The sequence below is a fragment of the Myxocyprinus asiaticus genome, chromosome 19 (assembly GCF_019703515.2).
Source record: "Myxocyprinus asiaticus isolate MX2 ecotype Aquarium Trade chromosome 19, UBuf_Myxa_2, whole genome shotgun sequence".
Classification (NCBI taxonomy): Eukaryota; Metazoa; Chordata; class Actinopteri; order Cypriniformes; family Catostomidae; genus Myxocyprinus; species Myxocyprinus asiaticus.
In genome coordinates, this window is record NC_059362.1 from 739,815 (window position 1) to 752,309 (window position 12,495).

At 44.8% G+C, this 12,495-nt stretch overlaps 1 protein-coding gene across 1 annotated transcript in view; it reads right to left on the minus strand.

Annotated features, from left to right (window-relative positions):
• Nucleotides 1-200: 200 nt before the first annotated feature.
• Nucleotides 201-12,495, minus strand: part of LOC127410277 (monocarboxylate transporter 10-like) — a 75,258-nt gene continuing 62,963 nt past the window's right edge. Inside the window, exons 4-6 of the mRNA XM_051645465.1 lie at nucleotides 11,904-12,047; nucleotides 5,641-5,869; nucleotides 201-3,304 (exon numbers count right to left, since the gene is read on the minus strand). Coding sequence (XP_051501425.1) covers nucleotides 3,072-3,304; nucleotides 5,641-5,869; nucleotides 11,904-12,047 — 606 coding nt within the window. The 3' untranslated portion in view covers nucleotides 201-3,071. The remainder of the gene's footprint in view (nucleotides 3,305-5,640; nucleotides 5,870-11,903; nucleotides 12,048-12,495) is intronic.

The following is a 12,495-nucleotide window of genomic DNA, read 5'->3' on the forward strand; positions in this document are numbered from 1 at the left end:
GTGTGTGTGTGTGTGTGTGTGTGTGTGTGTGTGTGTGTGTGTGTGTGTGTGTGTGTGTGTGTGTGTGTGTGTGTGTGTGTGTGTGTGTGTGTGTTAAAGCAGTGTTTCTCAACTGGTGAGTCGCAGGTCTATTCGGACTGGGTCGCGGACAGCAGGGAAAGAACAATGTCATAGTTCTCCCATTGAAGATATTTCAGCGGCTGCCCAAGTGAGAGTCTATTTAGGACTGCCGAGGCAGATGTAATGATAATCTCGCAATCAGTTAAAGGATTCTCATCCGCAATTTCGCACGTGTTAGCTCACGTTAACGATCTGCTTTGCTCTCTGACGCGATATTGTGGCGCACAGACCTCAAAACTGATGTGACCAATTTCAATTCTAGTGAGACTTTTCTAGTTTAAAGCATTACGAAGGAAGTCAAGTCAAACCTCTCGAACAGTAGTCAGCCCTGATGCTAAACAGCACTGAGGAGGAAAAGAGCAACACTGTGCTAAGCGCTATTTTTTATTATTATACACCATCACCTTTACAAAATTGTTTCACAATTGTACATGAGTAACTGTTATATTTTGATAAAATGTTATAGTTTCATATGAAATAATCTAAAGGTAGAATCTATTAGACCTCATTTTATATCAACAGTGGCAGCTGTAGTTTCAAGATGTGTTTCAGCTAGTATTTATTTTTTCATAAATACTATAATTTATTATTATTTACTCTGACCTAACCATGGTAATGAGGAGCCTTTCCTCTTGTGTAATATGTATGTTCTGTTTGAATTATGTTTGAAATTAGAAACAAACGGGATAATAATGGGCTCATATAAGTAAATATGCTCTTCAATTTTTAAAAAGGGGGAGAGAGAACTTCCTGTCGCTTTTGTTGTTGACGTCAACAACAAAAATAATGTCACTTGATGCATGTCCTTGTACTTGAAAACCATGAACAAAACTATAGGAAATGTGACCCAGGATACATTAAATACAAGTTACGTTTTTACTATGGTGGGTCGCCTCTTGAGTTCCAATGTAAAATCTGTCCTTTAGCAAAACCAGTTGAGAAACACGTAGTTGTTAAAGTTGAGTTAAAGGTACAGACAGGAGCAGTCAAAAAAAAAAAAAAAAAAAACAGACAGGAGCAATCTGGCTGTGCTGTCGTGCACATACAGTATATGTTAATTATTAATAATTGTAGCACATTACTTTAAAAGCTCACACAGCTGATGTTATTTTTCATTTAGTAGTTAATTAAACATGTAAACTAACATGCTTTAGTTATGTTATAGTTACATGCTATTTTTTTATCATGTTTATAATTTGGTTTATTATTATAGTTCTGTTAGTTTTCTTATTTATTCTATTTATTTTCAAAAGGAAGACTTTTTTTTTTTTTTTTTACACATACTTCCATTAAAAAAAATTGTTTCAAGTTTCAATTATAATAAAGTGTTTGTTCAACCAAAAAAAGGGTCATTGTAACTGATAATAATAATTGTGTAATACTGTATACCGTGATATTTTCTGAGACGGTTATTGTTCAGTGAAAATCTCATACCATTGCAAAGCTATTACAAAGTGACAGATGAGAGCTGTGATACTTGATCTGTTGATTTATAGTTGTATAATACTTTAACAAGAATGTTTTGCAATCCTTAATCAAGGAAAGAAACAAATATAATGTTTGAAAGTCTACTACTACATGAAAACACAGTTCAATGAATATACCTCAGGTTACATATGTTTCATATGGCATTGGTTGTCAAGTGTATCAACGGGAGTTATTTCTAGTTGTTTGATGACATTCACCACTGTGAATATTTATGCTGCTATTGACAGTGTGCTTTTTTCATTTGTTGGCCCATGTAAACATGCGCTAGATAGATGTCTTTATGATTTGTTTCCTCATGTGTTGCCTTTTGAGGACAAAAACAAAACCAAAACTTTTAACTTTTTTTTTCTTTGATAAGAAAAAAAAGAGAATGTTTTTATTTTATTTATTTATTTATTTTTAATTGAGAAAGAGAAAAAAATATTTGTAGGACATAGGCTCAGGAAGGCACTAAGACACCTAAAAAAACTTTTTTTTTACAGTGCAGTTCAGGGCTTCTGTAATAAACAAAACTAGATTTAGAAGTTAACAATAATCAAGATTGATAAATGCAGTAAAAATATTGTAACTGTTTGTGTATCAACTAATATTAATGTTTAGAAACGTATTATAAAGTGTTGCCAAGAATGATATGAAATGACGTTGCAGATGTGCACGGTACACACACAATAATAATAATAATAATCACTTGTCATTTTACATTGAAAAAAAGGTTCTGAAATTTGACTGACACTTCAACTGTAATGTATATCTAATGGAGGTCACTACGGTAACACGTCTGGATCAATGAACACACTTTAAGATCTTTCCCACATTAGTTCAATTTAAAGCAACTGCATAGAAAAGCAAATACTAATATCTGCCCTGTTGGGTGTAAAACGCATGTAAACATTCATTTCTCAAACATGCTGTCAAATACACGTTTGATTTTTAGAACAATACTTTCAATTTCAAAACTTTACACTGAATGGACTGAATTTGGCTTGTTTTCCTTGCATAATAATCTAATAACACTACTTAATAAAATAAATTCAGATTAAGTCAAATCAGCATTTATGTTTCCTCATTTGTGATTTTAAAGTAAAACAGAGAGATATAGTGACATTTCCTCAAGAGCTTATGTTGAATAAAGTGTACATATGCAAATACACTCATTAAGTTATGCAAGTGGAGAAGGAAATGAATACGTGCAGCAATTTTTCATTTCTATGCCACATGTAACCAAATTAAAGCTCGATTCATTGTAAGAATTCATTTTCCCTTCTTAATGAACAACTGTTCAAAGTTCATACAATTTCCATTTAAAAACATGAATGATGCACCTCTTCAGATCACCCATTCTTCATGTTCCACTAAAGTGTTTCTTTACTTCTGTAGTAAATAAAGGGATAGAAAAGTAAATGATTCATATTTTTATTGAACACACCTTTTTCAGTGTCTCTGTTGGTGATATTGTGTTTTTCTCAGACAACAGATTTCAGGTCGTCAGTTTTCACTCTGCTGTCTGTGTCATCCTGTGTGTCGCTCTTGTGTTCCAGCATTTTCTCGGTGGTGTCGGCAGCTTCCTCCTGCTCTTTCCTCCTCCTCTTCGCCTCCACCCACGGGATCAGACACAGAACGGCTCCACCGATGATGGGAGGGATGCCCGCCAGGTAAAATGCCACGTCATAGCTGCCCAGACGGTCCCGTAGGAATCCTGGGTACAAAAGCACAGAAAAAAATTAGGTTAATTAGGTGTTACATTTCAGTGTTGGGAAGTAACTAACTCAAAGTAGCGACACTACCAATTGAACTTTTTCCCAGCGCTACATGAGAGAGAGAGGATGATTTAGGTGAGCGTGTTTGATTACTTTCTTAATACAATGTGACAAATGAAGCATTTTCTTTTTAGATAAAACTGTCTGCTACAGTATATGCATACATGTAAATGTAAGATTAAAAATGTCTTTATCTAATATTCATTAAATATGAGTTAAAACTACACCTAACTATAGCTGACACTCTGAATTGTGTCATGATAACATTTTTAGAGGTAAAAACAAATAGCAAATTATTATCTGTCATGGATTGCTAAAGTTACACAAAAAAGAAAAAAGCTAGTTGACACAATTTCTAAAATTTAGCAATTTGTCTAGTAAGTAAACCTGTAATATTTTTTAGTTTACTAATAGAAAAATGAGAACATCCCCCGAAACGTACTGACACTTACTGTCTAAAAAAAGTGGTGAAATTTTGCAACCCTAAAAAGTTTTTTTTTTCTTCAAAATTCACTCCAAAACAAAATATGCATAAAAATAAACCAAAATTAATTTTGACTCGTCCCTCCTTTTCTTTAAAAAAAGCACAAATGTGTGTTCCAGTGAGACACTTACAATGGAAGTCAATGGGGTCAATTTTTAGAGGGTTTAAACACAGAAATGTGAAGCTTATCATTTTATAAAAGCATTTTGTTAAAAATCGTGTATTGTTTGAACTGTAAAGTTGTTTAAATCATCGTTTGTGGTTGTTTAACCTTGTGCGACCCCACATCCACATGCGTGGACATTGCATTTTGGCTTCGCTATATGCAACACATAATTTGAATTAATTTAAACCAACTGAATACTATTCACAAGACTCTAGACTGTCATTTAAGGGTTTAACGTGACACAACAACATGACGTCGATTTTCGTGAAGCACTTTTATGAGTGCAGCACCAACAAAAGTGCCTCTGGGAAGAAACCTTTTTAAGTGTTGTCACTGAAACCTGTTTGGTTGTAAAGAGTAGTGTCTCTAGTTTCGTTTGATATGCCGTAAGGGAGCATCCTATAGCTCTCTATGCAGTTAAGTGCATTCACTCCTAAAATCTGATCAAAAGTTCAGTTTCAGGCTGCAGATGATGTTTGGATCACTCAACATGTTTATCAGACATGATACAATGATAATCAGTACATAGATTCAGAATTTATAATGTATCATTTTATTTTAACATGGTTGGCAGTGATTGGATGATGCTGGACATTACTTTGAATCAGAATTAATTATGCTAATTTCTGATGTAATGTCTGAAACATTTCAAAAACATGAATAATCAACACTCCTGGAAACATCATAAACAATTTTATTAAAAAAACATTTTCACAGCTTATTCCCGCTGTCCACATATGAGGACATACATTTTTAGGAATACTGTTTGCTCTAGAATTTTTTTTTTTTTTGCATGTTTATTAGGTGCTACTAGTTACAAATCAAAAAAGGAAATGGAAAATATACTCAGCAGTCACGCTCAGGTCTTAGGAGGTTGTAACGGCAAGGGTGTATGCCGTTACATCTTCAAATTTGGATATATCTTCACACAGATGTGGTTAGTAAGTGATTTAATCACAGTAAAATCATGTTAACACACATATTGTTTATGTCTTGTGTCTATACTTCTGAAACAGTGAGTATTTTAATGTTTACAGATTGACCCCATTGACTTCCATTGTAAGTGTCTCACTGATACCTCGATTTTGCTTTTTTTAAAGAAAGAAATTATTTTTTGTGGAAAAATATTATGCCACAAATGCTTTCAATTGAGCTTAACTTGTATTGAACACAGAATACTCCTTTAAAGCACTCATGTGTGTTGTAAAAATACAACCATATGTCTCTTTACAAACCAACATGTTTCAATCAATGTTTGGCCTTTAATAAGCTTTATTTTAGATAAATTTTAATAAAATGTGCCTATTTGTCGCCTATTCACTGATGTTCTTTTGTCTGAATGAGAGTAAATCACTGCAGCCATGTTAAACATCTGTGGAAAGCTGAACAAGAAGAGTTTATGATGCTAATGTTTGAAACGAAATGCTCAATAAGCACATACAGGTGTGGTGTTCAGGTATCCACATACTTTTAGTCATAAAATGTATTCATCTAACACAAGTTTGACTGCTGCAAATGATGCAGTACCCCGTTCAGAACATACAGTAATAAAACATCACACAGTACTGCATTGTTGCCAAAGCATGTGAAATGACTTCAGCACAGAAGTTCACATCATACATTACCTGCAATCGGAGGTCCTACAGTCATGGGGACGGACATCATGCCCAGGAGGAAGCCAATGGCCTGTGACACGTTTTGAGAGCCCACCAGCTCAAAGGCGATGGGAGCCATGATGCAGATGAAACAACCATCAAACAGACCCATGAGCAGACACACGGCGATCAGCCCGCCAAAGATGTGACACAGAGGAATCATCATAGACATCACGCCGATGACCAGGAATGAAGACACCTAGAGACGTGAAGCGGACAGAGAGAAGGATTAGAAACGATTTGAGGAACAGACTGTGAACTATTCTTGTTGAAAATGTAACAGAAAACTGAAAGGAAATCCAGTTCAGTTATTCCAGACTGAAAATGGTATTTTGAAATACAGGTTCCCTATCTGTCACTCACTCGATGTTGTGTCGATGTAGTGACACTAGGGGTCACTCTTGGGAGCCCGAGACACCTCTGGTCTTTGATAAAAGGCCAAAGAAAATTGGCGAGTGGTATTTGCATGCCACTCTCCCGGACATACGGGTATAAAAGGAGCTGGTATGCAACCACTCATTCAGATTTTCTCTTCGGAGCCGAACGGTCATGCTCATTGAGCTGAATCCTACTGTTCATTCACCTCTGCTGGATCTGACAGGGCATTTCAGTGGCTTCTCCCTCCTCTGCACTATTGCAATGCAGAGAACGCCCCTGGGCGCTTCGGCAGAAAAACAAGAGAGTATATTTTCTGAAAGAGCTTTTTTCTCCTCCAAAAGAGTATATATTTCTCTAAAAGAGCGGCACACACGGAACGTCTTTTTAAAGACGCGTCTTTTAAAGATGTCTTTCCGATTGTGTGTTATTCCTGGTTGCGGTCGTTATCTCTCAACTTCGGATGGTCGTGATCGCTGTCTTTTGTGTCTGGGCGCGACCCACACGGAGGCAGCATTTGTGGATGGTTCATGTTCTCATTGCGAGAACATGACCATGGCAACGTTGCGGTCGCGGCTTGCTTTCGTAAGAAAAAGCAAGCAACCCCAGCAGCTCCCCGCCTCGGTCCTTCTACTTACGTGTATGAGGCCAGCGCGGCTAGCACTGGGGGCGATTTGGGGACCCCAATGGGATCATCTCCGCCGGGGATCGTCTCCGCCGGGTATCCCCCCGTGGACCTCCCATTCCCCAGCACGCTCATCTGCCACAATCGGGCTTCCGGATGAGTTCGCCGGCTCATCTCACGGTGAGTCTGGCTTCTTGTTCGGAGCCTGCGAAGATGATGAGCTCTCAAGCACAGCATCAGAGAGCGGGCTTGTCCAGTCGGACGCAGAAGCCTCAGCTGGGCTTCCCCCTTTGGGGACGATTGCCCAGTCACAGGCCGATGGCGAAATGACGGACATGCTTTCCCGGGCGGTGAATTGGTTCCTGGGCTCGCGGTGCTGCTCAAAGCAGCCACGCCCCGCTCCAGTGCCATTCTTCCCGGAAGTGCACGAGGAGCTGACGAAATCGTGGGAGGCACCTTTTACTGCCCGGCCCCGTTTCCGCAGTTCCCCCACTCTCACTACCCTCGATGGTGGGGTGGCCAGGGGCTATACGGTGATTCCCCCGATGGATAAGGCGCTCGCGGTGCACCTGTGCCCGCGGAGCGCCGCCACCTGGCGTGGACGCCCTAAGCTCCCGTCCAAGCCCTGTAGGCTCACATCGTCCCTGACAGCTAAAGCCTACAGCGCTGCTGGACAAGCCACCTCTGCCCTGCATGCCATGGCTCTCCTGCAGGTCCATCAAGCCAAGGCATTGAAAGAACTGCACAAGGGTAGTTCCGCCCCAGATTTGATACAGGAACTGCACTCGGCGACCGACCTCGCTTTCCGAGCGACGAAGGTCACGGTGCGGTCTCTTGGGCGGACGATAGTCACACTAGTGGTCCAGGAGCTCCACCTTTGGCTCAACCTGGTCGAGATGGGCGAGGCCGACAAGACACGGTTTCATGCTGCCCCCATTTCCCAGGCTGGCCTATTCGGCGACACCATTGAGGACTATGCCCAGCAGTTCTCGGCGGTGAAGCAGCAGACGGAAGCAATCCGGCACATCCTGCCCCAATGCGGCTCAGGATCCCGCACCCGGTCTATTTGTCGCCAAGGGTGTCCCCCTGTGGTGACTGCACCGGCTCCGCTGCAGTTCGCCCCTTCGGCCTAGCCCCGGCGTGGAGCCCACTGCAGGAAGCAGATGCCACCTGTCTCACAGCCGGCGCCCCTGAGACGGGCGACCCAGGGATGAGGGAACCCACTCACTTGGAGATGGTAAAAAGACCACTCCATCCCCCGGTGCCTTTTTGTTTGATTTCGCCGCATGCCCAAGTGGCTGCAGTACCCAACAGTTCAGCAAAAGAGCGGCTTCCTTCCTCCCTGGGTCACATACCCGGTGTGCACCGTCGTCACCACGACTACCGTCCACGGGTTTTTTCTTGCAGGATTGGTGCTCCAGCAGTGGCCTTTCCGCCCCTGAGCGCCCAGCTGTGGCACACAGCAGCTCCAGATGTGGCAGTCTTCATGGGTTAAGAGGACAGGCCTCTTCCTCCCCCGTCCCAGGCTGTTCCGGGGGTGGTCACAAGGAGCCAGGCAAGTGCTTCAATGTCCCTAGACTCAGCACGGCACTTTCCAATCCATCGCGATGGCTGATCTGGATCGTCCGACTCGGCTACTTGATTCAGTTTAGTCCAGGTTCAGCGGTATTCACTTCACCTTGGTCAAGAGCGAAAACATTGCTACTTTGCGCGCGGAGATCACTACCCTCCTATGGAATGGCGCGATAGAACCTGTCCCTCCAGCCGAGATGAAGAAAAAGTTTTACAGCCCCTACTTCATTGTACCGAAAAAAGTGGTGGGTTGCGGCCAATCTTGGACCTGTGAGTACTGAACCAGGCCTTACACAGACTCCCGTTCAGGATGCTGACGCAAAAATGCATTCTGGCGAGCGTCCAGCATCAAGATTGGTTCGCGGCGGTAGACCTGAAGGATGCGTACTTCCACGTATTGATCCTTCCTCAACACAGACCCTTCCTGCAGTTTGCATTCGAGGGTCAGGTGTATCAGTACAAAGTCCTCCCTTTCGGCCTGTCCCTGTCTCCTCGCGTCTTCACGAAGGTCGCAGAGGCTGCCCTTGCCCCGTTAAGGGAGGTGGGCATTCGCATTCTCAACTATCTCGACGACTGGCTAATCCTAGCTCACTCTCGTGACATGTTGTGCGCACACAGGGACCTGGTGCTCTCACACCTCAGCTGACTAGGGCTTTGGGTCAACAGGGAAAAGAGCAAGCTCCTCCCGGTTCAGAGCATCTCTTTTCTCGGTTTGGAGTTGGACTCAGTCTCCTTGATGGCACGCCTTACAAACGAGTGCGCCCAGTCGGTGCTGGCCTGTTTGAAGGCGTTTGAAGGCTCCTGGGGCATATGGCATCCTCGGTGGTGGCCACCCCGCTCGGATTGATGCATATGAGGCTGCTTCAGCACTGGCTCCAGACTCGAGTCCCGAGATGGGCATGGCGCCACGGGACACATCACGTGGTCATCACGCCGGTCTGTCACCGTCTTTTCAGCCCTTGGACCGACCTCTCGTTTCTACGGGGAGGTGTTAGTCTAGAACTTGTCTCCAGGTGCGTCATGGTCATGACAGACGCCTCCAAAACGGGCTGGGGCACTGTTTGCAACGGGCACGCAGCCGCCGGCCTCTGGATGGGTCCGCGACTGCATTGGCACATCAACTGCCTCGAGTTGTTGGCAATTCTGCTCGCCCTGCGGAGGTTCCGGCCGTTGATCCAGGGCAAGCACGTGTTAGTTTGGACAGACAACACGGCAACGGTAGCATATGTCATCCGCCAAGGCGGTCTGCGCTCTCGTTGTATGTCACAACTCGCCCGCCGTCTCCTCTGGAGTCAGCAGCACTTCAAGTCGCTGTGAGCCACTCACATCCCGGGCAATCTCAACACTACAGCGGACGCGCTGTCACCCGGGGCACCCTCTGGCACCCGTGACCAGACCTCTGGAATCTCCATGTCTGGCCCTTGGACGGTGGTAGACACGATCACTCAGGCTAGGGCCCCCTCTACGAGGCGCCTGTATGCCTTTAAGTGGCGTCTGTTCGCTAAGTGGTGTTCTTCCCGACGCGAAGACCCCCAGAGATGCGCAGTCGGATCAGTGCTTTCCTTCCTGCAGGAGAGGTTGGAAGAGAGGCTGTCCCCTTCCACCTTGAAGGTGTACGTTGCCGCCATAGCAGCACACAATGACGCAGTCGACGGTAAGTCCTTAGGGAAGCACGACCTGATCATCAGGTTCCTAAGAGGCGCCAGGAGGCTGAATCCCTCCAGACCGTGCCTCGTTCCCTCATGGGACCTCTCTGTAGTTCTTCAGGGTCTACAGAGAGCCCCCTTTGAGCCTTTGCAGTCAGCCAAGCTTAAGGCAATCTCCAGCATCTGATTTGGTGACACCCATGCAGTTACAACTAATATTGCATATTTTGTGCATTGAAAACCCTCTCCTTGGAGACTGCCCTCCTGACTGCGCTCACTTTCATCAAGAGGGTAGATGACCTGCAAGCGTTCTCTGTCAGCGAAACATGCCTGGAGTTCGGTCCGGGTTACTCTCACGTGATCCTGAGACCCCGACCGGGCTATGTGCCCAAGGTTCCCACCACCCCTTTTAGGGACCAGGTGGTGAACCTGCAAGTGCTGCCCCAGGAGGAGGCAGACCCAGCCCTGTCATTGCTTTGTCCGGTGCACGCTTTACACATCAATTTGGATCGCACGCAGAGCTTTAGGATATCTGAGCAGCTCTTTGTCTGCTTTGGTGCACAGCGGAAAGGAAGAGCTGTCTCCAAGCAGAGGATCGCCCACTGGCTCACTGACACCATAACTATGGCATATCTCGCCCAGGACATGCCGCCCCCAGTAGGGCTACGAGCCCATTCTACCCGTGGTGTAGCGGCTTCTTGGGCCCTGGCCAGAGGTGCCTCTCTAACAGACATTTGCAGAGCAGCGGGCTGGGCAACACCCAACACATTTGCAAGGTTCTACAACCTCCGGGTGGAACCGGTTTCATCCCAGGTAGTGGCACGCAACACAAGTGGATAAGCCCGGGATAGCCGGCCGGGTGTATCATTTGCACATAGCACCTTCCACATCCTTTTGAGCTGAAGACGTGCGCCATTAATTCCCAGTAGTGTTCACAAACTTTGTTCCCTGGTTGACTTCTTCCGAGCCCTGTGGCAGTCCAGTTTTTGGAGAGACTCGCTGCCGGCCCAGTACACATGCTAACTAAGAGTCCTTTTCTGGGGTAGGTGCTCCGCATGTGGCGGTTCCCTGTAAGGCTAACCCCATGCGATGTATATCTTCCACTAATTTGTTTCCGTCTTCCTTGGGCAGAGCCCCTCTGCCCCAGTCTCCATGTTTGTAATAACTCCTACCCCATTGGGCAGGATCTACCTTGAAGACTCTCCACATGGTTGGAAAGACCATGTGATGTATCCTTCCACTTAAATATCCCCCCCCCCCCATGGCGAGGTGTGGTCTCCGCTGTGTCTTCCCCTTGGGAGGGACACCCCCCGACTAGACCTGGCAGCCCAGTCGGATAATCCCCCTTCTTTATTAGAGAGTGGAAAAAAGAGAAGGGGAAAAGAGGCCACGACTGGGTTAAGCCTGTCTCTATCTCTTGGGTAGTCAACTTGTCCCCAAAAAGGGCCGTTCGACACTCATAACTATGTTGGGGGAGGTTACGTGTCGACCTGGTGTGCTGGCTATGAGGTACATAGTAGTCTGCCCACCACACACTGGCAGTTCACGTAACACAGTTCAGCCAATTGTGGCGTTTCGTATAGGGACCCCTAGTGTCACTACATCGACACAACGTCGAGTGAGTGACAGATAGGGAACGTCATGGTTACTTGTGTAACCTCCGTTCCCTGACGGAGGGAACGAGACGTTGTGTCCCTCCTGCCACAATGCTGAACTACCCGCTGAAATGGCCGGACCTTATATCGGCTCCTCAGCATAAAACCTGAATGAGTGGTTGCATACCAGCTCCTTTTATACCCGTATGTCCAGGGGAGTGGCATGCAAATACCACTCGCCAATTTTCATTGGCCTTTTATCAAAGACCAAAGGTGTCTCAGGCTCCCAAGAGTGACTCCTAGTGTCACTACATTGACACAACGTCTCGTTCCCTCCATCAGGGAACGGAGGTTACACAAGTAACCATGACGTTACCTGTTAAAAACGCCACTATTTTGTTCCAGTAATTCTTCTCTCACCTGTAGGTAGACTTTGTTGACTCCAGGTACGTAGTCCGCCACTCTGCCGAAGATAAGACGACCCACTCCAGACGTGATGCCGATACACGTGAGCAGAACCTCTTTATTAGCATTCACTCCAAACCGCTCCTCTACATGTTTCATCTGATATCACACACACATACAGACTTTAAACAATAATCTACAGAACAATGTAGATGTCATATACAATATATATTCAAGAACTAAGTTATAACTTTAATGCTGCCATTAATTTTGCATTGTTAGATAACCTTCTACACGTCAAAATGTAAAAAATACAATACATATAATAATATTAACAATGTTAATCATACTAACTCGTACTTTCTTCATACTACTAAATGATGGTGACAAAAGTGTCTATAACAGGGTAAAAGGGAAAGGAGGAGGTGAGAACCGGACGAAGCATCAAAGTAATATTTAATTAAACAAAAACACACAAACATAAACACATACAGGGCAGCTGCCTGTAGCTCTCTCTCTCTCCCGAATTGCCACCTCCAGCAGCCTTTATCCCTCTCATCGGCTTGATTAGCCTGATTAGGGGCCTGGTGTGCATCATCACGGCCCG